At 33.9% G+C, this 24,237-nt stretch overlaps 2 protein-coding genes across 3 annotated transcripts in view; one reads left to right on the top strand and one right to left on the bottom strand.

The window, feature by feature from the left end:
* UBAC2 (UBA domain containing 2) overlaps positions 1-24,237 on the top strand; it is a 162,727-nt gene that overhangs the window by 16,380 nt on the left and 122,110 nt on the right. For both annotated transcript variants that reach the window (XM_011363218.2, XM_011363217.2), the window contains exons 2-4: positions 10,859-10,986; positions 12,955-13,074; positions 13,598-13,707. In XM_011363218.2, coding sequence (XP_011361520.1) covers positions 10,859-10,986; positions 12,955-13,074; positions 13,598-13,707 — 358 coding nt within the window. The remainder of the gene's footprint in view (positions 1-10,858; positions 10,987-12,954; positions 13,075-13,597; positions 13,708-24,237) is intronic.
* Positions 18,127-22,976, bottom strand: GPR18 (G protein-coupled receptor 18). The gene is made up of 2 exons (XM_011363211.2): positions 22,573-22,976; positions 18,127-20,085 (listed from the first exon to the last, which is right to left on the bottom strand). The coding sequence occupies exon 2, from the start codon at positions 20,049-20,051 to the stop codon at positions 19,056-19,058; it is 996 nt and encodes a 331-aa protein (XP_011361513.1). The 5' UTR covers positions 20,052-20,085; positions 22,573-22,976; the 3' UTR covers positions 18,127-19,055.

The raw sequence follows: 24,237 nt of genomic DNA, 5'->3' as shown, positions 1-24,237 counted from the left end.
AGTTGTTTCTACTGTTGAATAATTTATCCTATATTTATGTGTAGCATTCATAATTTTCTTATTTTGGATTTTAAAATATTATTTCATTTATAATTGTATTTCTTATCTAATTAGCACTTTTAACAAGTACTCCTTTTTACACTTAATGAAAAACTTAATGTTTGTATAAACTCTTTCTAAGAAGGATAAACTCTAGTAGTGCCAGCATAGCAGCAGGACCAAAATAAAAATATAGATGCCTAATGCATTGTTGATTACTTGCAGATTTTCTCTGGCATGCAAACCTTTGTGTTAGATTCTGTTTTAGAACTTCCTTTTTCAATTTTAAATTGCTCGTTCTCCCCGCCGCTTCCTAAATTCACACTATGTAAATATTTTAGATGTAGAATACATTTTTTATCTAGAGGGCAATTACCATCCTTCTCCTTGCCTTTTTTTGTGTATTCTTTTCTAGAAACTTCTTAGCCTTTTCTTTTGGTCATTTTCCTGATGAGTTTTACAAGCATAGGTCTAATAACAAGTGTTTATTGGCTGCCCTCACGAGGCAGGTATTCTGCCCAATGTGACCCGTGAGAGGAGCTGTCAGTGTAGCAGGCACCCAATGTTGATTGAATTCTCTCCAATGCATTAGGAACAGGAGCAGATTCATAGATGGCTTACAACATTTTACTTCTAAGGACATTGTAGGGAAATGAGTGTAATGAAAAATAAACTTGGGACTTTTGACTCCTGGACAGTTTTATGGAAGTCTTTGTTGAGATGGTCACCAGTAGGCACTTGCTCCTCCCTTACCTAGTCACTGAAGATCCGTTTCATTGCTTTCTTCTAGGAAGCTCATAGGCCTGAAGAATAAATCATGGTAGAAGCAGAAGGTATCCCTTGCAATGCATGGGTTAACTGCACTTTTATGGACTTCCACACTTATTTTTGGTTTAGCTCATTTCTGATAAAAAACTTTAACGAAGTTACTTCATAAGACACCAGATTACCCCATTTTTGTGAGAACCCTGAGAAGTTCATCAAGTAGTTAAGTAGTCACAAATAGGAAGATCAATATGATAGGATATGGCAGCCCCTCCTCTCAGTGGTGTGAACCACATTGGGGTTTTGATGAGTGTATTTTTACATGGCTAACTTGTGGGGATGGGCAGAGTTACTAGGTTTGCTGCCTTTTTCTTCCCCCTCCATCCTCACCCCTTGCATCTGTCTTCAGCTGCAATGATTCTGTAACAGCCCACATGGCAAGCTTTGCACGACCTGTGGTTAGTGTCTTCATTACCTAAAAGATGCATATTTTTATTCAGGTAAAATTCACGTATCATAAAATTCACCATATTAACCATTTTAAAGTATACAATTATTGACTTTTAGTACATTCACATTGTTGTGCAAATATCACCAACCACTGTCTAATTCCAGAACATTTTTATCACCCCCCAAAAGAAACCTAGTATCATTATTAAGCTGTCACTAGCCATTCTCTCCTCCCTGCCAACCACTAATCTGCTTTGTGTGTGGATTTGAAAATTCTGGACATTTCATATAAATGGAATCATGCAACATGTGGCTTTTTGTGTCTAGTTTCTTTCACTTAGCATAGTTTTCAAGGTTCAAATTTATTATAGCATGTATCAGTACTTCATTCTTTTTATGGCTGAATAATATTCTGTTGTAAGGATATACCACATTTTGTTTATCCATCATCTGTTGATGGGGATATTTGGGTTGTTTCTACTTTTTGGTGTTATGATAATGCTGCTATGAATATTCAGGTTTTTGTTTGAACATCTGTTTTTCAGTTCTCTGGGTCATATGTTAATTCTATATTTAGCTGAATAACCAAAAAGATACAGGTCAGGTGCTAAAAACTTAACAGTGAAAATCCCTTTAGAGCTTGGACCATGATATAAAGATGCCATATTTCCTTGTTATATATTAGAAAAACATTTTTTTCTTTAGAGTCAGGCAGAACTGGGTTGAAATCTTGGCCTGTAACTTGGGCAAATTATTTAACCTTTTTTAGCCTATTTTTTACCTAGAGCATGCAGATAACTAATTGCTGCCTCAGGGTTACTGTAAGCATTCACTGAGATGGTATTACACAGAAAGTGCTTTTTTTAGCACAGTGTCTGGCATAAAGTAATCAACAAATACTGTAATAATTATTTTAGGATAATACACAATCACCAAAGCCTGATTGCTATTTATTGCCACAGAGATGGGTGTGTATTTGGGTTATATCAAAGAGTTTGTGAATGATCCAAAAGTAAACATCTTAAATTTTGGTATTTTATGTTCTCCTTGCCATAAATGTTTGGGTTTTTACTTTTAGATTAATACATCACTGTTATTGTCAAAATTTGTAACATCCCTGTTTTCTAAGGTGGAATGACCTGTTGCAGAGAAATTTTTTTTAACCTTCCATTTGCAGAGAAATTTTTTTTAACCTTCCATTTGACCACTGCTTGGGTTCTTCATGTATGAACCACTTCCTGGCTCTACTCACAGGCTAAAAGATTGCTGGTGACTTGCCTTAACTTATGTCAGTGCATAAGGATTTAATGAAACCTTTTACAGAGTTATTAACTAGTCAAACACAAATCATATTTTCTAATTCTTAAAATAGATTTTTATTAAAAAGTTTAAATCTCCCATAAACAGATCAGAGATACTAGTTAATATTTTAATAGACGCTTTAAAAAAAACCCAGGTATTTATGTTCTATTTTTTTAAAGTATTATGTTATTTATTTATTTACTAGAATATTTAATTATATACTAGAAATATTTTGCACTTACTATTTAGGAACATCTTTCCAAGAAATGAAATATGTTTACAACCTACTTCTTAAAATTAAATATTTTATTTTATAGATAGAACATAATTTATCCTACCCATTTTCCTATCCATTTTCCTATTGGACATTCATGTTGTTTCCACTCTTTTCACTATTATAAACAATGCTGTGATGAGCACTATTATAAACAATGCTGTGATGAGCACCTTTGTAGCAAAATTTTTGTGCACATCCGTGATGATTACTTTGGGCTAAATTCCTAGAGGATTTTTATATATATATATATATATATATATATATATATATATATATATATATATATATATATATATATATATATATATTTTAAAGCTTCTGTTCAGTTCAGCATTTAATAAATACCTACCACTCTGTGTTGCACCCTCCCAAGACTGCAGTCTTTTTATATTTCCATTCATAACTGCATTTATTTTTGTTACACGGGGCACCACTTTGATGCCTATCATTGCTGTTTGTGACTATATATTTCTTTCTTTCACTTACAACCCACCATTCAGGTGAAAATCCCTTTGGACCACGCAGTTCTATGGCATTGCAGCATAGGAAGCCATTTTATTTGTGGTCAGATTTTCAGGGTTTGAACTTGGTTCTGCCACTCCCTAGCCATTATTTCAGACACCTGTTCTTGCACAGCATTTCGGTATGCTCAGCCTCACCTCTTATTCTCTTTTTCTGCAGTCTCTTTTGTTTTAAACTCCTCTAGTTTGGTAAAGCTTATTTCTGTTCCTCCCATGGAGCTTCTTTTTTCTATGGCCACTCTGGATTATTGAGGGATGATGGATAACAATCCTTTTCTGTTTCTTCCCTGGGTGATAGTTCTAAGATATATTCATAAGCCTTCTTAGAAAATCCCATAGGACCAAGCACTCGTTAGAAATATCTGTTGCTCCTAGTGGTGGCCAGATGTTAATGAATCTCTGTATAGACTCTCCCTCCCTGTTTCACAGCCTGTATCCTTCACTTCTGCTCCCTGGGATCACATTCCGAAGTAAACTACCCGTCTGTAAGGCTTTTTCTCACCTTTTACTTTCAGTGGAACCCAGGCTAAGACATTTTGTGATCATGGACAGGTAACTTAACTCTTTTAAGTTGCAGTTTTCTCATAGGTGTAAATTTAGAGAGAGCGGTGTCCACTTCATGTAGTTCATTCATTCACCAGTACTTACTGAAACACTAATATGTGCCAGGTGCTGTTCTAGGTATGGGAATATAGCAGTGAGCTTTAAACAGCGACTCTTAACTTCACAGAGTTTACATTTTGATGAGGGAGACAAGTAAACAGAAGAATTTTAAATAGTGAAAAATGCTATGAAATAAACAGGATGATGTGCTCCAGAGCAATAAAGTCATGATTGAAAACCATTCTGAGATGCTGTTTGAAATGAGAACTGAATGATCAGGATAAGCTGGATGTGAGAAGAACATTTTGGGTGGAGGAAGTAGCAGGTGTAAAGGCCCTAAGGTGTAAGTGTCAGGAGCAAGGTAGTACACATAAAGTGCCGTGTATGGTACTTTGCACTTGGTAAGTGTTCAGTAAATGTTGGATAGTATTAATAGTAAGATTAGATCAAAAAGGTAGCCTGTCATTAACTAACTACACAGCAGTAAATAGCAAGTTTTGCTTAATGAATTGACAAAAACTGACTTCATAGAATAAGTAGATGATTGTGCAGGATCTGAAATGAGTTATATGGTACATTTTTCTTTGCTCTGATGATATGATGAATTACATTGATTTGCATTGCATTCCTGATATACAGTTCCCTCGGTCATGATGTATTATCCTTTTTATGTCTAGTTCAATTCAATTTACTAATATTTTGTTGAGAGTTTTGCATCTGTGTTACTAAGAGATATTGATCTGTTGTTTTCTTTTAACGTCTTTGTCTGGTTTTGGTATCAGTGTAATGTTGGCCTCACAAAATGAGTTGGGGAGTGTTCTCTCCCATTCTACGGTGGAAGAGTTTGTATAAACATGGTATTCTTTTTCCCTTAAATGCTTGGTAGAATTCTCCAGTGAAGCAATCAGGCCTGTAGTTTTCTTTGTTGGGAGACTTTTAACTATGAATTCAATTTCTTCATTTCTATAGGACTATTCAAGTTATCTGTTTCTTTTGGAGTGAGCTTTGGTAGATTGTATCTTTCAAGGAATTTGTGTGTTTCACCTAAGTTGTCAAATTTATGGGCAAAATATTTCTAATATCCTTTTATTATCCTTTTAAAAATTATTTGTGCTAAGAAGTACATACATAAAATTAACCATCGAAACCATTTTTAAATGTACAGTCCAATAGCATTAAGTACATTTCACAATGTTGTGCCAACCTTTATTATTCTGTTAATGTCTATGGGATCTGTAGTGATGTTCCTTCCTTCATTCCTGATACTGGTAATTGTGTCTTCTCTTTTTCACCTGATCAGTCCTGCTAGAAGTGTATTAATTTTATTAATCTCAATCAGCTTTAGTTTCATTGATGTTTCTCTGTTATATTTTGGTTTTCTAGTTCATTGATTTCTGCTCTTAATTCTTTCTTTCTGTCTACTTTCTTAGAGTTTAATTTGCTCTTTAATTTTTAAACTTGTAGCCTACATCGTCATTTGAGACCTTTTCTCTTCCTATATAAGCACTTAATGCTATAAATTTTCCTCTAAGCACTGCTTTATTTGCAGCCCACAAATTTCGATTGGTCGTACTTTTACTTTTTAATCTATTTTCCATCCATCTTCTGTTGATTTCTAGTTTAATTCTGTTATAGTCAGGGACATAACTTGGTATGATTTTAATTTCTTTAAATTTATTGAGGTGTGTTTTACAGCTCAGACTGTTGTCTGCCTTTGGGGAATATTCCATTTGCACTTGAAAAAAATGTGTAAATTGCCACTGTTGAGTAGACTGTTCTATAAATGTCAGTCAGTTCAAATTGATTGATATTGTTTTTCACGTCTTCTATATTCTTACTGATTGCCATAACAACATACCGCAGACTGAATCGCTTAATCAACAGAAACTTATTTTCTCGCAGGTCTGGAGGCTGGAAGTTCAAAATCAAGGTATTGGCAAGTTTGTTTTTTATTGAGGCCTCTCTCCTTGGGTTATAGATAGCTGTTTTCTCCCTGCATATTCACATGGTCTTTCCTCTGTGTGTGCGTATCCCTGGAGTCTCTTCCTCTTCTTATAAGACAGATTCCATTAGGGTCCCACCTATGACCTCATTTAACCTTAAATACCTTTTTAAAAGCCCTATATCCAAACACAATCACATTGGGAATTAATGTTTCCGCACATGAATTCTGGGGAGACACACTTCACTCCATAACACTGATTTTCTGTCTTGTATTATTGATTACTGAAAGAGGAGTGCTGAAGTCTCCCACTGTAGTTACGGATTTATGTTTCTCTTTTCAATTCTTTCAGTTTTCACATAGGCTTTTGGGATCTGAAATTTGCTCATCTTAAGAGGAGGACTTAAAAGTGGAATTACCTGATTTAAGTTATCAAATCTATATTTTTAGGAGTTTGTTTAGTCCTGGGAATGATTAAAATGGTTTTATAAATAGGGTCAGTTATTAATTCATTAAGTATTTTATTCTTAGTCTTTATTTTTAACTGTTGTAAAATATACCCAACATAAATTTTACCATCTTAATCATTTTTAAGTGTATACTGTAGTGGCATTAAGTATAGTCACATTGTTGTGCATCTCTATACCCATTAAACAACTCATTTCTCCGTCCCCCAGTCCCTGACAGCCACTATTCTACTTTCTGTCTCTATGATATGACTACTTAGGTACTTCATATAGGTGTACACATACAGTATTTATCTGTTTGTGTCTGGTTTATTTTACTCAGCATAATGTCCACAAGTTTTATTCATGTTGTAGCATGTGTCATAACTTCCTTCCTTTTTAAGAGTGAATAAATATTCCTCTGTATGAATATATCACATTTTGTTTATTCATTTACCCATTGATGGACACTTTGGTTTCTTCCACTACTATTTATCGAGCACCTCTTATACATCAATCGCCTTTCATTAAATAAACCCTTATTGACTTCCTTTATAACAGGCCATATCCAGTTATAGGCATGGGGAATACTGTAGCAATAAACGTACTAGACAAAGTTGCTGCCTTCAAAAAGTTTGTATTCTAGTGGAGACTGAGAATGGGAAGATATACAAGGAAATATATTTCTTGATTCTAAATTGCATTTCCCCTAGTGTTTCTAAAATTGGGGTGTACCTTATAGTTGATGATGTCTTAGAATTATATTTGTCAGTGTTTCTTTTTTAGTGACAACTAAAATAATAGTATATCTTACAATCAGTTTGAATCATAGATTTTATGAATCACTATTTAATAAGTCAGTTGTTGATAAGTGCTGTGAAAAAAAAAAATAAACCAGAACAAAAAGGGTAGAGTTTTGTATGGGGTATTCACAAATAAAGTGACATTTGAGCAGAGCACATGTTCAGTTCAGATATTTTTTCATAGCAGGATTTCCTCCATGAAAGATACAGTGTGTTGGTTTGCATTCTGGCACAAACTCCTTACCTTGCTGTGGACTGGCAGCAGCTTATGGACTGGTTACTTTGAATAGCACTGGTGTAGAGGGCAGGGTCCTGGCAGGGGTAAGAGTAAGAGTTGGGGGTTTGGGATGGACTCAGATCTTATAGGCATGATAAGGGAAAGGGTGACAGAATTTTGCATCTTAGTAATTGGCAATAGTTCTTCCAGTTGCTCAAAACCAAAATTTTAGAGTCATCCTTGACTTCTCTATTTGCCCATATTCTATACACAGTCAGTTAGCAAATCCTACTCACTGTACTTTCAAAACATCTCCCAATTCTGACCACTTTCAGCACCCCCACCTAAACCACCCTGGCCCAGGGCATCATCTCCTCTTGCTTGGATTATCATGATAGCCTCCTTACTTGTCTCCCTTCTTCTACACTTGCCTTCATGTGATCCCTTCTCAATTTAGCAACCAAACCAATCCTTTGAAAACATCTGGTCATGTGATACCCCTACTGAAACCTCTCAAAAGCATCCCATCACTCTCAGAGGAAAGGTTAAAGTCCTTATAGTGGCCTAGGCGGTTCTACACTCTTTGCTCCCATACCTCTTTGCCCTCATGTTCTACCTGTCTGCCTTGTGCTTATTCTACTTTTAGCTGTCTTGGCAGCCTTACTGTTTCTTAATCATGTTGAGCGTGTACCTGTCTCAAAGCTGTTGTACTTGCTCTTTCCTCTGCTAGGAATACTGTTCCCTCAGATATCTGCAAGGCCCACTTCCTCAGGTCTTTGCTTAAATCTCACTTTGTTAGAAGGGCCTTCTAACCACTCTATGTAAAATGGCACCCCTCTTTCCCTGCTACCAGTGTTTTCTACCAAACCAGGATAAGCTAAGTTATGTCGTAGTAGCAAAAAACTCCAAAATATCAGGGGCCTAAAATGACAAGGTTTGTTTCTCACTGACAGTATCCCTCCATTGCAGGTCACCTGAGAAGTCTACTCCACATTGTCTTTAACTCCAGGATCTGCCTGATAGCACAGCCACCACCTTGAGTATTGGTGGAGGGAAAGCCCATTGAGTGGCTCTTCACGTATTTGCCTGGAGATAGCATCTAACACATTGACATGGCCAAAGCAAGTCATATTGCTATTCCTAACTCCAGTTACAGATGGGGATGGGTGGTGGCAGTTCTATCATGTATCTTAAAAGAGACCAGGAAATCCATGGTGGATGACATGACCATACTTTTTACCCTGCTCAATTTTCCTAAAGCATTTATTTGCATCTGACATAATACATATTTACCTTGCTTTATATATTTTCTTTTCTCTCTTGTTTAGACTGTAAATACTACAAAAGGAGGGACTTTTTCAGTCATTTACTCTGTACCCCAGGGCCTATGATAATGCATGGTCAATAGTAGGTGCTTATTACTTTAAGAGAATGATTGAGAATACTAAAGCAAGTCATTTGTTTATTCAGTTGGTGACATGTAAGCCAAGTTGGGAGTGTGGAGCAAGAAGGTTTGAGGAGAGAGTAGCAAGCAGATGGTATCAAATAAGAAGGTGAAGAGCAGACTTAGAGAGAAAAGCAGTCGAATTGCTGGTCAGTGGAGAGTGTCAGTTTGAGATTTGAGACCATGAACCTACAGTGAAATCTTACAGCTCAGTTGTGTGATTTTTTCCAGTAATGTTGAGTTGCCCTGGAAGAGGCAGGAATGATGGAACTCATTTTACAAAAATAGGTAGAAGCCCAGGTTGAAGAAGGAAACATGATCCTAGCTGCCCCTTCAAGGTGTACCTACATCCCCCCTGCTCCATCTTTGGTCCTGTCAGAATAATAAAGGAGCTTGCCTTTAACCAAGAACCCCATTCTCCTGAATGGTGTCATTACAGTGGTATGAGTAGTTTTCCCTATATTTATTCTTTATTTCATTTACTTCTCATAACACATTTGAGGTAGCTTTTCCTATCTTCATTTTACAGGTGAGGAAAACTGAAGGTTAAATTACTCAAGATAGAATTTAGATAGGTTAAGCTCACAGCCACGGTGCTCTGCTAGATTTTTGAGGTATACTCATTATATCTCCTGTATTTCTTGAGGCAATGGGGAGCTCTCTTATCTGGAGGATGGGGAGCTCTGTTAGCTTTTAGATTCCCTGGAGCCTTGATTGTATCTCAGTCATGAAGACATTGTGCAACCACTTTACTATTGGTTCCAATTTAGATGTTGCAAGACCAGAGAGGAAACAGTTGGTCTATTTTTATATACTTAAACAAGTGCAGTAACCACATTACCAACTGTAACTAGTAAATTCACTACCAGGGAATTTCTTATGAATATGATTAGACTGTACTTGACACAATCTGAGAATGTTCTCATCGGTGATACTTTTCTGTGGTCTTGCCTGTTGATGATCTGAATGTTTCATAGGTGCAGGAGGCTATGCTAGGCTTTATTGCCAATATAGAGCAGAGAAGGCAGGTGGCCTCCCTTTAGGAATCTTTAATGTAGTCAGGATGGCAAAACAGGTACAAAACCCTGGATATTAAAGTTAACGCCTGGAAACAAGGGTGCAGAGTTGGGGAAAGGCCTCTCAGGCTAAAATGCTTCATTGATATGGTCAGTAATACTGTAATAACTGTGCATGGTGCCAAGTGGATACTAGACTTATGGGGGGAGTCACTTTGTAAGTTATATAAATGTCTAACCACTGTGCTGTACACCTGAAACTAATGTAATATTGCATGTCAATGTAATTGAAAAATAAAAAAATAAGGGTAAAGGGGGTCAAATATATGGTAATGGAAGGAGATTTGATTTTGGGTGGTGAACACACGATGCAATATACAGATGATGATTATTGAATTGTACACTCGAAACCTATATAATTTTATTAATATCACCCCAATAAATTGAATAAAAAATTTTTTTTAAATTAAAAAAATAATAAATAAATAAAATGCTTCACTGAGACACATGGAAGGAAGTGGAAATTGAGCTGTAATTTGATGGCTGCATAAGATTTAGACAAGGCTCTAAATGGAAAATGGACTTGGGCTCCAGACATACTCATGGTAGAAAATCTCAGTAGGCCACTGCAGTCTGCAGTGTTAGCAGTTTTAGTCATATATATATATTTTTTTAATCCTCTGCATGCTCAGAAACTAACTGGTCGATTTGATAGAAAATATACTCTTCTATTTTGTCACACTTTGGTGACTATTTTCTGAAAGGTATTCTATGGAAGTTAATCGCTGTAAACATGGTTTGGTCTCATATAAGAGCCAACTGACAGTGAAGCCTCTGCCAGTGAATTCCACTTGTTTTCCAATGCTCTTTGGTAACTTACTTCTGCAGGTATATATTTTGAAATATATGTTAATGAGGATTAAATTTTAGAGTTTGTGAAGTTAGTTTTCATTCTAATTTTTAAAAGTGAATTCACTTGCCTTTTAAATCTTAGAAACAATCATTCTAAAAGTGTTTTCCTTTTTCCCTCCAGACAAGGCACCTCTGTCTAAAAGTCTTTTACTGGTCCCCAGTGCCCTGTCTCTTTTGCTGGCCCTCCTCCTGCCACACTGTCAGAGATTTTTCGTGTATGACCTCCAAGCAGTCAAGGATGACTTCCAGGTGAGCTCTGCTTCTTTGGCCTTTGAGAGAGAGAAGGCAGATTTTTTTTCTTGATTTGCCTTTTCTTTCTGCTATTCTTACTCCCTCAAAGCCTCTAAATTTGTAAGATATACTATTTATCATTAATATTTCATTAACAAGTAAGTTTCTAATTTTATTTATTGATATTTTCAGCAAAGCAGATTATAATAAAGCAATTGCAGTATTAAGCACATCTCTTCAGTTTCACTAATTTTACTCATGGAAATGCAATTTATAATTTCAAGAGAATTAAAAACAAATCTATTTTTTAATGATTATTATACCTTTTTAACATTTTCTAAAACCTGTGTCAGTTTGAAAACTGGATGGTCCAAGCTCTTTTAGCTCTAACTGAATCTATGAATTACTTTTATAGTGGTGGTTAAACCAAGTAGGAAATTTCTCTTGGGTTTTTGCTCCTGGGAAGAGCAGAACTCTGATTTTCAAGATTGATGGGCTTATCTCATTGAAAATGCTTGTGCTGGGTCTTGTCTGTGGATTTTGGAGTGTTAGTGCAAATTATGGTGTACAACCTGCCACTTTGCTAAATACTTGGTTAGCCAATTTAAGCACAATAATTCACTTCTTGAATACTGACAGCTTTGCTTCATAATGATGTAATTAATACCATTGTTCACCTTGGCTTCACAAAGTTCTTGTGAAGGTCTTTCAGTTATTTATCCATATTACCACTTTCTGTCGGAATATAGTATAACTTCTGTATTATTTCTGTTGCTGTAATGCAATTGTTCTCAACATGGCTGCACATTAGAATCACCTGAATAAACTTTGAAATATATATATATATTTTTTACAGTACATATATTATTATTTAGCTATTAAAAGTAATAAAGTTCTAATACATGCTTAAACATGGACCTTGAAGACATTATGCAAAATGAAATAAGCCAGATGCAAAAGGAAATACATTGTGCGATTCTACTTATATGAGGTACCTAGAATAGTCAAATTCTTAGAGGCATCAAGTAGAATAATGGTTACCAGAGGGTGAGGAGAGGGGAGAATGAGGAGTTTTTATTTCATGGATACAGAATTTCTGCTTGGGATTGTAAAAAAGATCTGGAAATAGTGGTGATGGGAGTACAACATTGTGAATGTTCTTAATGCCACTGAATATATTTAAAAATAATTAAAATGATAAATTTTATTTTATGTATGTTTTACCAATATAAAAACAACACAAAAAAAGAGATAAGGTTAATATTTGCTTTACCTATCTTATAAGGTAATTATGAGGGGGAAATATTATCAAAGCGTTTTTCAGATGTTATTGGGATTATCTTTAAAAATCTGGAAAATTTTAAGAAGACTCAAAATAGGCCTCTGAGTAGCTCTTTCTTCTGTGTATAGTCCTTCATATGTTTCTCACCCAACCAGAAATTGATTTAAATTAAGTTATTTAAAAAATTTGAACCTAGTAATATTTAGCAACAGTGACCATAAATTGCCTTGTACAAGTTACTATGAAGTGGATTGATCATTAAATTAAGCTCAAGAATGTATATTACTGATTTTATCCCTAAATTGCTTTTCAGTTACAATTTTGATTTAGTAGCATAAAAATGAACATCTGTTAGGCTTTCATTCAAGCTCATGTATATAATTTTTTTAATCATATTAAACATAGTCCTAAATTTTTACAGGAATTTTTTGTTGTCTTAGAGTATATTTTCTTGTAATAATAAGCAAAAAAAATTTAAGTACCCTTTGTGCTGTTACATGGAAGGAATTTTTAATATGAGAGAGTTTAGCTCATTTCTTAGAGAAAACGCATATGTAGTTTTCCTTTTCTGTGTGCATAATTATTGTGCTTAAATTAGAGTTTAAAAAAATAAACAGTATAAAGTAAATGTAATAAACTTGCTGAGGAAGCTACCTGAACAAATCTTACTCTTATTTATTGTTCTTTTTAAAATCCCTATCTAGATTTGGAGGCTGATATGTGGAAGAATAATTTGCCTTGATTTGAAAGATACTTTCTGCAGTAGTCTGCTTATTTATAATTTTAGGATATTTGAAAGAAGATACGGAAGCAGAAAATTTGCAGTAAGTTTTTATGTATTTCCCTTTTGCTATTAAGTTATAGAGAAACATTTTTTTTTGTTATTCTTATATTTAAATAGTTTTATTTTGTTATTAACAATTATCTCTTAATTACATGGTCCTGTGTCTGAATTGGAACATTGATTTTAACCAAAGAAAAATTTTAAATTTAAGCCACTAGCATAATAAAATAAGGATGATAATAGATAATATCAGGTCTGAGTAGGTAATAGAAATTTTAATTAGGATTTTGACTTTAATGAAATTTTAGTCACTTTTTTGGTTAATTGGTTTTTGTGTTACTTGTTAAACATAAATCATGCTATATCTTTTCTTCAACATTCTTAGAAATTATGGAAGTTAATGAATTTGACCAATAAAGTATAGTATTACTCCCTTATTTTGAAAAGTTTATTCTAATAAAAACAAACTTAAAATATATATATATATCTGAGATTGTTCTAACTAAATAAAGGTTTATTTTTAGAAGACTCCTCTATATAATATACTTCCTGTTTAATTTTAGTCCTTTTTGCTGGGTTCCTGGGTTTTGTCAGCCTTGGTTGACTGCATCCTCGTTGAAGCTGTGTGGTATTCCTTTGGTATCACTGCATCCAGGAACTTGCCTTCTGGATTGTAAGTAGCTCTCAAAGATTAGCTTAATTTACAACTACTTAAATTTAATTTAAAGCATTATTGTACACGAAAGTTAGAAAAAGAATATTTTAACCTTTTAGATATAGCAAAATTGTTTTATGTATAAAAATCCAAACTATACTTACATTTTCATTATGTTCTTGAAACAATTTATTTTACACTCATTTCTTTTTTTACCTTTGAAATCCTGTATTTTAGATAATTTTTAATGAATTTCCTGTTCTGTTTCTGAAGAGTATAATTAATGTTGTGTATTTTTATAATGAAATTTTGTCTTTGAAATTTTGTGAACTAAGCACAAAAATACAAAATTTAGATTAGATTAGGAAACAAAAATGTGAAGTTTCTGAAGAATTTTTTTTTTTAGCATTTTATTTTAATTTATTATTAGTTTTAAGTATACAATACATTGGTTAGACATTTATATAGTTTATGAAACAATCTCCAATTACTTTATCACTCCTCTGGCTCTACACATAGCTATTACTGCTGACTACATTCCCTATGCCATGCTCTCCATCCCCATGATCATCTATCAACTACTAATTGGCATGAAAAATGATGTTTTTTAAAATTGATATTTTTTATATACTTCCACCAAAGATAAAGTCAGTATGTAGATTACAATGTAGCTAACCTGCAGCCACCAACCTAACTCAGATTATATATGCTTTCATATTGTGTTAATCTTTAAAAACAAAACAAAAAAACATGTATTAGTCTATGAAATATCTAGTATCTAGGAGCAGAGTTGTTAGCACATATAAGTGAACTTAAAGCATCTCTGAATTAAGTATCTGAGACTGTATTTGAGAGACACTTTGAAATAAAGAAACCAGATATTTAAACTTCTATGTGTATTAGCTTCAACCTTAGAGAAGCTATTTTAATTATTTTAATTTTGAATTTGTGTTTTTGAGACAATTGTATGTATCTTGATTCAAATTCACTTTGGTTCTCTATTTTAAAAATATGGTTAGTGATCTAATAGCTTTCATAATTACATTGTTAGTATTTACAGTATAGCTGCCCTTTATGGGATTTACTGAATTATGGTTGGAATGAGTGTTGACCTTTAAGTGTTTTGATAATGTATGAGTCTGAATAATATTTGAATGGAGACATAAAATTCTTTGTCATAATTTTAATGCAGTTTTTGTTGAGTTCCACAGGTTGTAATTGTATTGAGATTGAGAAGTTTAGTTGACCATTCTGCTATTGTGGAAAATTGTGTAGTCATCAGGAATGATTCTTTGTTGATTCAGAAAAGCAGCAGCATTACTAAATCATTAGTTTTTCCCAAATATTTCTCATTCAGGTCAATTCTTTTTGCTCTATAAGGCCTACTGAGTTATGGAAGGGTATATATGTGTAATGTGTGTTTGTCTTAGAATAAATTTTGGGGATGAGTAATAACAGCTTTTAACTCTTGTTTACATTATCCCCTTGTCTTTTTTTTTTATTGTGCATTGAGTTGAATGACAGTTATTTCTTTACATGAGTGACATTTTTTTATAGAATCCTATTAACTGGTACATATAAAAAAATTGATACAGTTTTGAGTTGGTAGGAATATTTTTACTCATTCTTAAGGCAATAAAGCATTTACCTATTTAAATCTTAGCTTGTAGCAGATGTTGCAAACTTGAGTAAATTGAGTTATAGGATGCCCTTCTGAAAGACAATATAAATGTTAATTCAGCCATCACCTGAATATTTGTCTTTCCTTTTCAAATCATGAAACATTACTGTATGACTTCTTAGCATCTTGAAACTTTCTCAAACACGAGACTACTTAGAACATAAATCTTTATTTCAATAAAGAAACTTTGCATTTTGTAAATATATCTTTTATTTGACGGTAGCAAAGCTTCAAAATTCCTCCCTTTTTTTAGTCAACATGCTTTATAACTTGCAGTGTTTTTCACCTAACATCTTTTTACCTTTTTCTTACCTATCAATGCCAAATTTATCTGCTCTCTATAATTCTCCACTTCTTATTTCTCTCCCTTCTTTTTTTTTTTTTAATGTTATCACTTTTAAAACTTCTCTTGTAAAGATCACCATTATTCAACTAATTTCTAAAGCCAGTGGCTTTTTTTCAACTTATTTTACCTTTCAATAGCACATTAAATGCTTTTGGTCTTTGACTATTTCATGAAATAACCTGCTTCATTGAGTTCTAGCACACTACCCTCTCCTGGTCCTTTTTGACCTTATTTACTGTCTGCAGCTCTTTTCTAAGCTTATTTCAAGTGCTTTTTCTGGGTTATCTTGTTCACTCCCATGACTTCAGCTACAGTTAGCATCTGCTGTTTGTTTCCCAACTCTCTATTTCCAATTTGTGTTACTTTCCTGATCTTTATAGAGTCATATTTGCTAATGACTTATAAGTCTCAAAAAAAAATTATCATATTCAGAAGCTCTCATTTCTTCTGATCTCTCTTTCTGTGCTCTCATCCCCTCTTCCTTCTGTACTCCTTATTTTAGTTAATGGCATTTCTAGCTACTCAGTCTCTCAAGGTGGAAATCTTTCCCTTTTCTTATCATTGCATTAGGGCACCAAGTCTTAATAATTCGAAGTCCTGTATAAATCATTTGTTTATCCCATCTTCTCTGCTTCTGTCATTATCTCAATTTAAACTCTAATCTTTTCCTAGATTTTTGCTGTAATTCTCTAACTAGTCTTCCTATAAATTTAAAGCATTCCATGCAATGTTATCAGAAGTTATCTTTCTAAAATACAAATTTAACCATGCCGGTCTTTCTTTTAAAAACATTTGAATCCTCATTTTTTTCAGAATCAAAATCAAATTCTCCCAAGATGATATTAAGGCAGTCTAGAATAGTGGGAATGGTTTTTCCATCCGATAGACCAGAATTGAGATTCCAGCTCTGCCATATATTACTAGTTTGTAATCTTGAGCAAGTTACTTCTCTCAAGTTCCATTTCCTGAGCTCAGTTTATAGATGACCCTCATATGTAAGTTGAGAATCATACTTTATACTTCATGGAGCAGTGGAGAGAACTAAATGTATGTGAATATCCTAGCAGTAGCAACCTCCCACCCCCCATATATTGGTTTTCTTCTTTCCCTTCAAAGCCCTCAAATCCGATCCCAATCCCGTGTTTCAAGCCACTCCCCCATCAGTCATTCAGCTTTCTTAACATGTTGTGTATTTGTATTATTATACCTATTTGCTTTTCTTTCTGTACCTTGTCACCCTTTGGTAGTGTTAATTGTCTTTTTATTTGTATTCCAACAAATTTATTAAGATCCTTATTAGCATTTATTACATTGCATTATCATTATCATTATCATTATCTGGGGCTTCTATGCCACCCTATCAGCTCTTTGAGAACTAGTTTTACTTAATGTACTCATTGCCTTATATTCAGTCATGTTGCAGGGATAGCCTTGATTACAGTATAGCCCCATAAGACTGTAAGCTAAGGTCTTTGAACCATAGACCTGTTCATCTCTTTTTCTAGTGCTTCACATAGAAATTATACCTGGCATCTGATAGATTCTGATGACCGTTATTTGAAATTTAGAAAATGTAATTATTAGGTTTTAAAAATAAAAATAACTCCATTATTAAAAGCTTTATGTATTAGGTGCTTCTAGTGACCCATGCCTATCACACATTTGTCCTTATATACCTGTTATTTTTTCATTTTACATGTGAATGTTACATTGTTTCCCAGAATCAAACTCCTCCAGAAAAGTGGAATTTCGAGTTTTGACATAGCATGTTTAAATGAATCTGATTGTAACATGGAACAAAATTATTTTTAATTAACTGTTTAGATTATCTATAGTTTTATTGTGAAAACCACGACATACATTTTTACTTTGTTGACATTGTGTTAACAAAGCCTTTTGTTGTGTTTTGTGCTCTCAAATTAAACTCTTCTCATCAAGAAAAGCCATTTCAGAGAACAGATTAATCAGTGTAGTTTAAGAGTAGGCAATGACCGTATATATGTAACGCTACATATCATATACAGGAGTTATTTCCATTGTTTTAGAAATAGTTATTCATTTAAAGATGTTTATGAAAGTATCTCGCTCACTTGACTATTCAAATTAAATTATTTAAAAAAAATGGTAATTGAAATAGAAAGAGAACTGAATTTGGTTTCTAATCCTGGTTCTTTAGCTGAGCAAGTCACATAAGCTCTGAACCTTAGGTTCTTTTATATTTAAGACAAAGATTAGACCAGAAGATCATCTAAGGGATCTCCTAGTACTAAAATGCTGTTTTATGGTTAGGCTTCTCTGTGTTTTTTTAAGAATATAAATTTACTTATGTTAATTACATAAACCCATTTATAACCAGTGCATTGATTTGATTATAAATCCCTTTAGAAAGTGATTGTGTAGTTCCATAATATTTAGAATATGGGCTTAACAAATTATAGTCACTTGGTTTGTTAGTTTATTAGGGGAAATTAAATAGCAAGATCCCTGATAGTACTGTTTATACTGACATATGACCTGGGGAAAAATTCAATCTCTTTTGTAAGGAGATATTTAATCACTAGGAAGAACAAATTCTTTATATTGGAGAAGGATATTTCCTGTATAGTAGAAACCTCATGTCATAGGAATGAACTTGGATTATTGGGCAGAAATAGGATCTTAAGATAGATTTCCCCCATTGGTCTTAAGTAGAGTCTGGTGCATAGTAGGCTCTTAGTAAGTGTTTATTAAATGACCGTGGTCTGTTCCCAAAAGAAAATGAATTCAGTAGGGGAGGGCCGATGGCCATGCCTTCTACAGGCCCCATCAGGAGCTTGCTTCCACTAAATATGCTCTGCAGCAAGTGACAGTGACGAGTTGAACATAATTGTTAGTGTAGGTATCCTGAGAGTTTGGTTTAGAACACAAAATGTTGGATTTGGACCACCAGTCCTGAGTGTTAATTAAACCAAAGGGAGCTGCATCTAAATGAAAAAGACTTGAATCAACTTATTTGGAACAGTACCTGGATTTTTTTGCCTACTGACTCGATTGACATCAGGATTCACTTGCACATAGAATTAAATCAAAAAAAGCTAAGTCAACTATGTATTTAGATAAGTCTTGAATATGAAACACAGATCTCCCAATACCTCGTAAAAGTGTCCAATACAGGTTTTAAAAATAAATAATTAGAATATTTCAGAATATTATGTCTCTATAATAAGATCCCACAAAAGAGTTTTCAAAGTTTATTTTTTTAGGGGAGAAGGAACTTGATAATATCATATAGAATATCCACTGACCCTAGAGTAGTTAGTAAAGTGGATTTAAAGAAATCGAAGACAAACTTTATATCATTTATAACATTTCACTATTTATGTTGCTTAGTGACCGTAAACTACCAGATCGGAAGCTTTTTCTGCGCACACTCCGAAGGTAATTGCGGTATAGCATGACACTAATGACCCGAGCCTGAAATTGTTTTGAAACAATGTAGTAGAGAATCACATCCAGACAGGTGCTGAGGTTCATGAGGAAGGTGGTAAAGGCTCCCCAGGGGCTGTAACTATTCTCATCCCCATTCAACATCAGGAAAGCAAAACAGATGTGGAAAGGCATAAAGCAGACCAGCACCTGCACCATGAGAGTGATGATGATCCTTATAGATTTCTCTTTGACTTTTGGTTTCAGCTTAGATGTCCTACCATGAAGGAGACTGTGAATAATGACCAAGTAGCACCCAATCATAATGAACAGAGGAGTCAAGAAAAAAAATATCAGTCGAGTGAAGTTCAACATGTTAATAGCTTTTAAATGGATGACATCTGAAATCTTCAGGCAGGTGGCAGGGGTGGAGGCTTTATCTGGGTCTTCATAGAGCAGTAGGAGTGGGATGGTGGTTGTCAGGGTCATTATCCATACTCCCACACATGCCAGCACGGCTTTGCACGTTTTTTTAAGTTCTTTGGCATATTTCGGCTGCACAATGGCCATGTATCTGTCAGCACTAATAAAAGCAAGAAGCCATAGTGCAAGACTTGGATAAAACACTGTAAGAGCCCCAAGAATCTGGCAGAAGTACTCTCCAAAAGGCCATTCGCCTTTCACATAATAAAACATTCGAAAGGGTAAGCTCATTATAAATATCAAGTCCAATAATGCCACATTCATCATATAGATCGTTACAGTGGTTCTCTTCTTGGTAGTACAACTGAAAACCCACAAGGCAGTGATGTTAACAAATAATCCAATTATGAAGATACAGCTGTAGAAGACAAGGGCTGCAATTTTGTATTCATCTGGATATGAGCTGTTAGAAGAGCCAGGTTGAGCTTGATTGTGAGAGGTGGTCATCTTATAGCTTGTTGCTGGGCATGACACTTAGAAACTGTAAAATAGTCAAGAAGAATAGAAGAAATAAAATGCACCGCTGAAAAATAAATGTTTAACTTTCTTATACTCAACTTGACATGTCAGTGGATTTTAATTTTGAGAGTATTTTATATTGTAGAGTCGATACATGTTTTAGTATTTATTAAAACATTTCTTAGGTCTTATTACTAATATGTACTAAACTGTTAAAGTGGTATGGTGTATCATAATGCACTGGCAAATTTATTTATTTGCATCTCTCCCTGCCTACCTCTCTTCTCCCCCAAAGGATAACCTTTTCTTTATGTTTTTCCCCTGATAGTGTGAAATTGAGTAGCAATTATACCTTTAATAATCATTCTTTGATTGAGACCAACTAGGGAAAGGCCATTCTGAATTTTGAATCTTACAGTATAGTTTGCCACCTTTTTATCGTCATCATTCTGTTTAAATATTTCTTAACCCAGATTAGTAATATCAGATAATGAATTTTTACTTATTAAATAGAATTTTCATCTATATAATATATAATAGAAAACTAATAAAGGAACCATATAACTGGTTAATTACTGAAGAGTCACAGTACTTCTCATTTGAGTTCAGGAACTTTCCTTTTTTTCTGGTATATCCCCATTGCTTATTGGGTAAATTGTAGATATTCAAGAAGTAAATATTTGCTGAATTGATAGATGAGTGAAAGAAAGAATCTTTTGCTAGGTGTTCCTCAGCAACTACTCTCTAATTTATCAATGAAGACTTGCTTAGTTGGCCATTAAACCTTTTTTTTTTTTAAGTGGTAAACATTTCTTCATAGTGTTGTGTACTCTCTAAATTATCATAGGTCTAAAAGCACCACCAGTGTCTTGTGCCATGCTCTACAGATCAAGAATTTGACTCTTAGAACAACAGATGGGCTAGTTCCTAATGCACAGTTGGGAGGGCCTAACGCTGAGTCTTCCAGATGGTGTTTACCATTGTCCTAGAAGCAGATTTGAACTGCTGCAGTGGTACACAGAAAGCACCACCTTGAGAATAAGATATTGTTAATACAGTAAATTTCATGCCCTCACTCTACCTAGATATAGAAGCTTTAATGTTGTTTTATTTGTCAAACTAAATTTTTAAAAGGAATATCAGACAGTTATTAATAAGAAGTCAATAACTTTATGTGTATGCAGAAACTAATTCCCATCGCCAAAAAAATGTCCATTTCTAATAGAAAGGAGTTTAGTGATTATAAATATCATTAGCACCCCACCCCCGTTTCAGAGTGAAACTTTTATTATCCATGATGCAATGCCAACAAGAGTGATTTTAAAAATAGAGTCACTACAAAGAGATGGAACCTTGTGGCATCCCTTGAAATATGGAGGTGTAAGAAAAGTTTCCTTCAAAAATGTCATTTGCAGAGTGGTCTGTCTCTAATTCAGCCCCAAATCTCTCTTTAGTGAAAATTGTGGGGGAGACTAGCATTCTGGTCAGTGACATCATGGGCTATTGATAATTTAAAATTAATTTGAGCAATTGTTGTGGACAAAAACAAAATTTGAGTTTGTTTTTCCCCTATTTCCCTCCCACCCCTCCCTCTCATCTCCTTTCCTTACTTCCTGACTACAGCTTGTTTGCCAAATATTTAGGTTAAATATGATTTTGGAATAGATTTCTACATATTTAAAAGCCTGTTTTAATTAAAATATTATATTTCCAAATATTGGTGTGACTAAACTATTAATTTCTATCAAATAAGAAAAGTACTACATAGAAAAACCAAATCTCCAGTATCATACAAAGGAGAAAAATTTTGGAGGTTTGACTCTTATTTTTAACTTTCAGTGAATTTTTAAATAGTAGCAATTGTAAAGTAAGTGAAAAAAAATTTTTTGCCCCTTTTAATATTAGGACACTCTTCAACCTGTTCTTATCCCAAATTCTGCCACATAAATTCTGTACTTACAAACCATTTTTGAGTAAGTCTTTTTCCCCATTTTGGGCTCAGACCTGCTTTTATGTAGCCAACACTTGTATTCATTTACTTAAGGTTGAAAAAAACGTGTGTGATGCATGTGTTTTAAAGGCATTTCTGGTATAGGTTGTGCTCTGCACACACAGGCAAATTTTTGGATAAATATTGAAAAGTGATTGGCTTTCAAGTCAGCATTTTAAAAGTTTTTGATTCCATGATTATAGTCTTTTCTTAAAAACCTATAAGTACATTTCGTGAAACAATATAATTTAAACCAAGTGACAACTCTTAGATACACTTATGATTTATCATATCAACATTTTCCTTAAGTTGAAAAATTATATTTACTAGTAATGTAAAACAGTGTTGAAAATAAGTAAAAAATTGTATTAATGCAGTAAGATGACAGCATAACCCAATTCAAAGTCCTTCACCAATATGGTTTCAGTAATATATTATTAAAATAAAACAGTGATTTTGAAATTTAGTAAGTACAACATTACTTCTTATAATCTGTGAAGTTAATTAAATGTGACTTACCTCCTGTCCATCAAAAGGCTGTATTAGAGAGCAGTGTTTTCAGTATACCCAGTTCTGTAAAAGAAATATCTTTGAGTTTCTTGTGTTAAAATTGCTCTTTCTAGAAATGGTATATTTAAGAAATGCTGTATTTCTTTTGTTTTAGGCTTTTCCGTTGCTTTAAAAGTTGTTTCAAATATGATACTGGGTATAGGAGTTATTACTCTTTCGGCTGTAATTGTTGCTTTGCCTCTTTCAGGAAGTACTCTCTGAAATGAGGCTTTTTCAGCTTATGACTTTACCCTGGATGTGGTTTTTCTCTTTCAGAAATGATTTGTTTATGAAGTCATGCTCAGAATAAGCTCCACTTGAAATGATGGCATATATTAAAGAGAATCATACAACAATGTCTTCAATTTGTTTACTTTGTTTACTTCAAGTCTGGATCATCTATTGAAAGAGTATCATATTTGATATTGATTAGAATGGGTTTCATAGTATGGCTTCTTTACTTTCTAAGCTGTGTGACTTTGTCTAGTTACCTACCCACTCTGAGCCTTTGTTTCTACTTAGTTTCTATACAATTAAAATAGAGATAATACCCTTCTGATGGGATTGTGAGCACTATAAACCAGAAAAATCCCAAGGGTCAACATAATAAAAATCCCAAGTGGTTAACATAATACCTGGCACTTAGGCATTTGAAAACAGAGTTAAGCCGCTACAACAAAGTTCCTAAAATCATAGAATATCCATTTTTTACTGTTAAAACATTTCTAAATGATTAAAATTGGAACCCTCAATTATTTGCTTCTGCTTTGCATATACATTTACCCACTTTGGTTTGCTTTATTTTTTAAGTCCCCAGTCAGTGCTTCATATCCCTTTTATGTCATGTGGGAATCTAGAAATAATTCCTTGTGTATAAACATCCCTGCAATTGCTAAGAAAGGATTTTGAAAGTCTTTAGTGGAATAATTTACATATTAGGAGTATTTTAACCCAAGAAGGGAAGTGAAACCAATGGAAAGGGAAGTAAGCAACCCTAATAATTGCCTGCCTAGTTATATTAATTTTTTTACTTTCTCTTTTCTTAAAAAAAACTCTCATTTGTTTGTCCTAAAATTTTAATTATCTTTATATTTGGTTATGCATGATTTTTCAGCTTTTAAAAGGCACACGAAATTAACTATTTGTTTTTTGAATCTTTTTTTCCGCAGACAAAACAGTAGTAAGTCTGTGACTTGTAAAAGTTATTTGAATCCTTGCCTTTGGTGACTAACTACTTTTGATTGTGATAACCTAACTGCCAGAATAATGGGGTTTAGGAGCATTGGCAACAACTAAAGCAACTGTTTCTCGTGTAGATGAAGTTTTAAGGCCCGGCAAGGCCGGCAACTTGCTGAGGAGCCCAGACAGCTAGGCCCCTCTTCTTCAGGTGCTGAGCTCAGTGTCCTCCCGTTTCTGCCCTAGCTGCTGTAATAACTTCTTGTTATGAGGTGATTACACTGATATATTCACTAGACAGGATTTATTCATTGCTGAATAAATTACAGTAATTAGTTTTTTAATACATAGAGTTATGTTTCCTATGTAGTATAGGAGTTTGATATTTCAGCTGGAGTTAGAAACCTCTTACCTGTGGATCAGTCTTTTCATTACCTTAATTTCATATAGCCTGTGGCA

Source organism: Pteropus vampyrus, unplaced genomic scaffold, assembly GCF_000151845.1.
Source record: "Pteropus vampyrus isolate Shadow unplaced genomic scaffold, Pvam_2.0 Scaffold83, whole genome shotgun sequence".
Lineage (NCBI taxonomy): Eukaryota > Metazoa > Chordata > Mammalia > Chiroptera > Pteropodidae > Pteropus > Pteropus vampyrus.
The sequence above is the reverse complement of the archived record's forward strand: the minus strand, read 5'-3'. Positions and strand labels throughout refer to the sequence as shown.

What these genes read in the sequence shown, in the direction of transcription:
- GPR18 (XM_011363211.2), bottom strand. Translation starts at nt 20,051, where the DNA reads ATGACCACCTCTCACAATCAAGCTCAACCTGGCTCTTCTAACAGCTCA.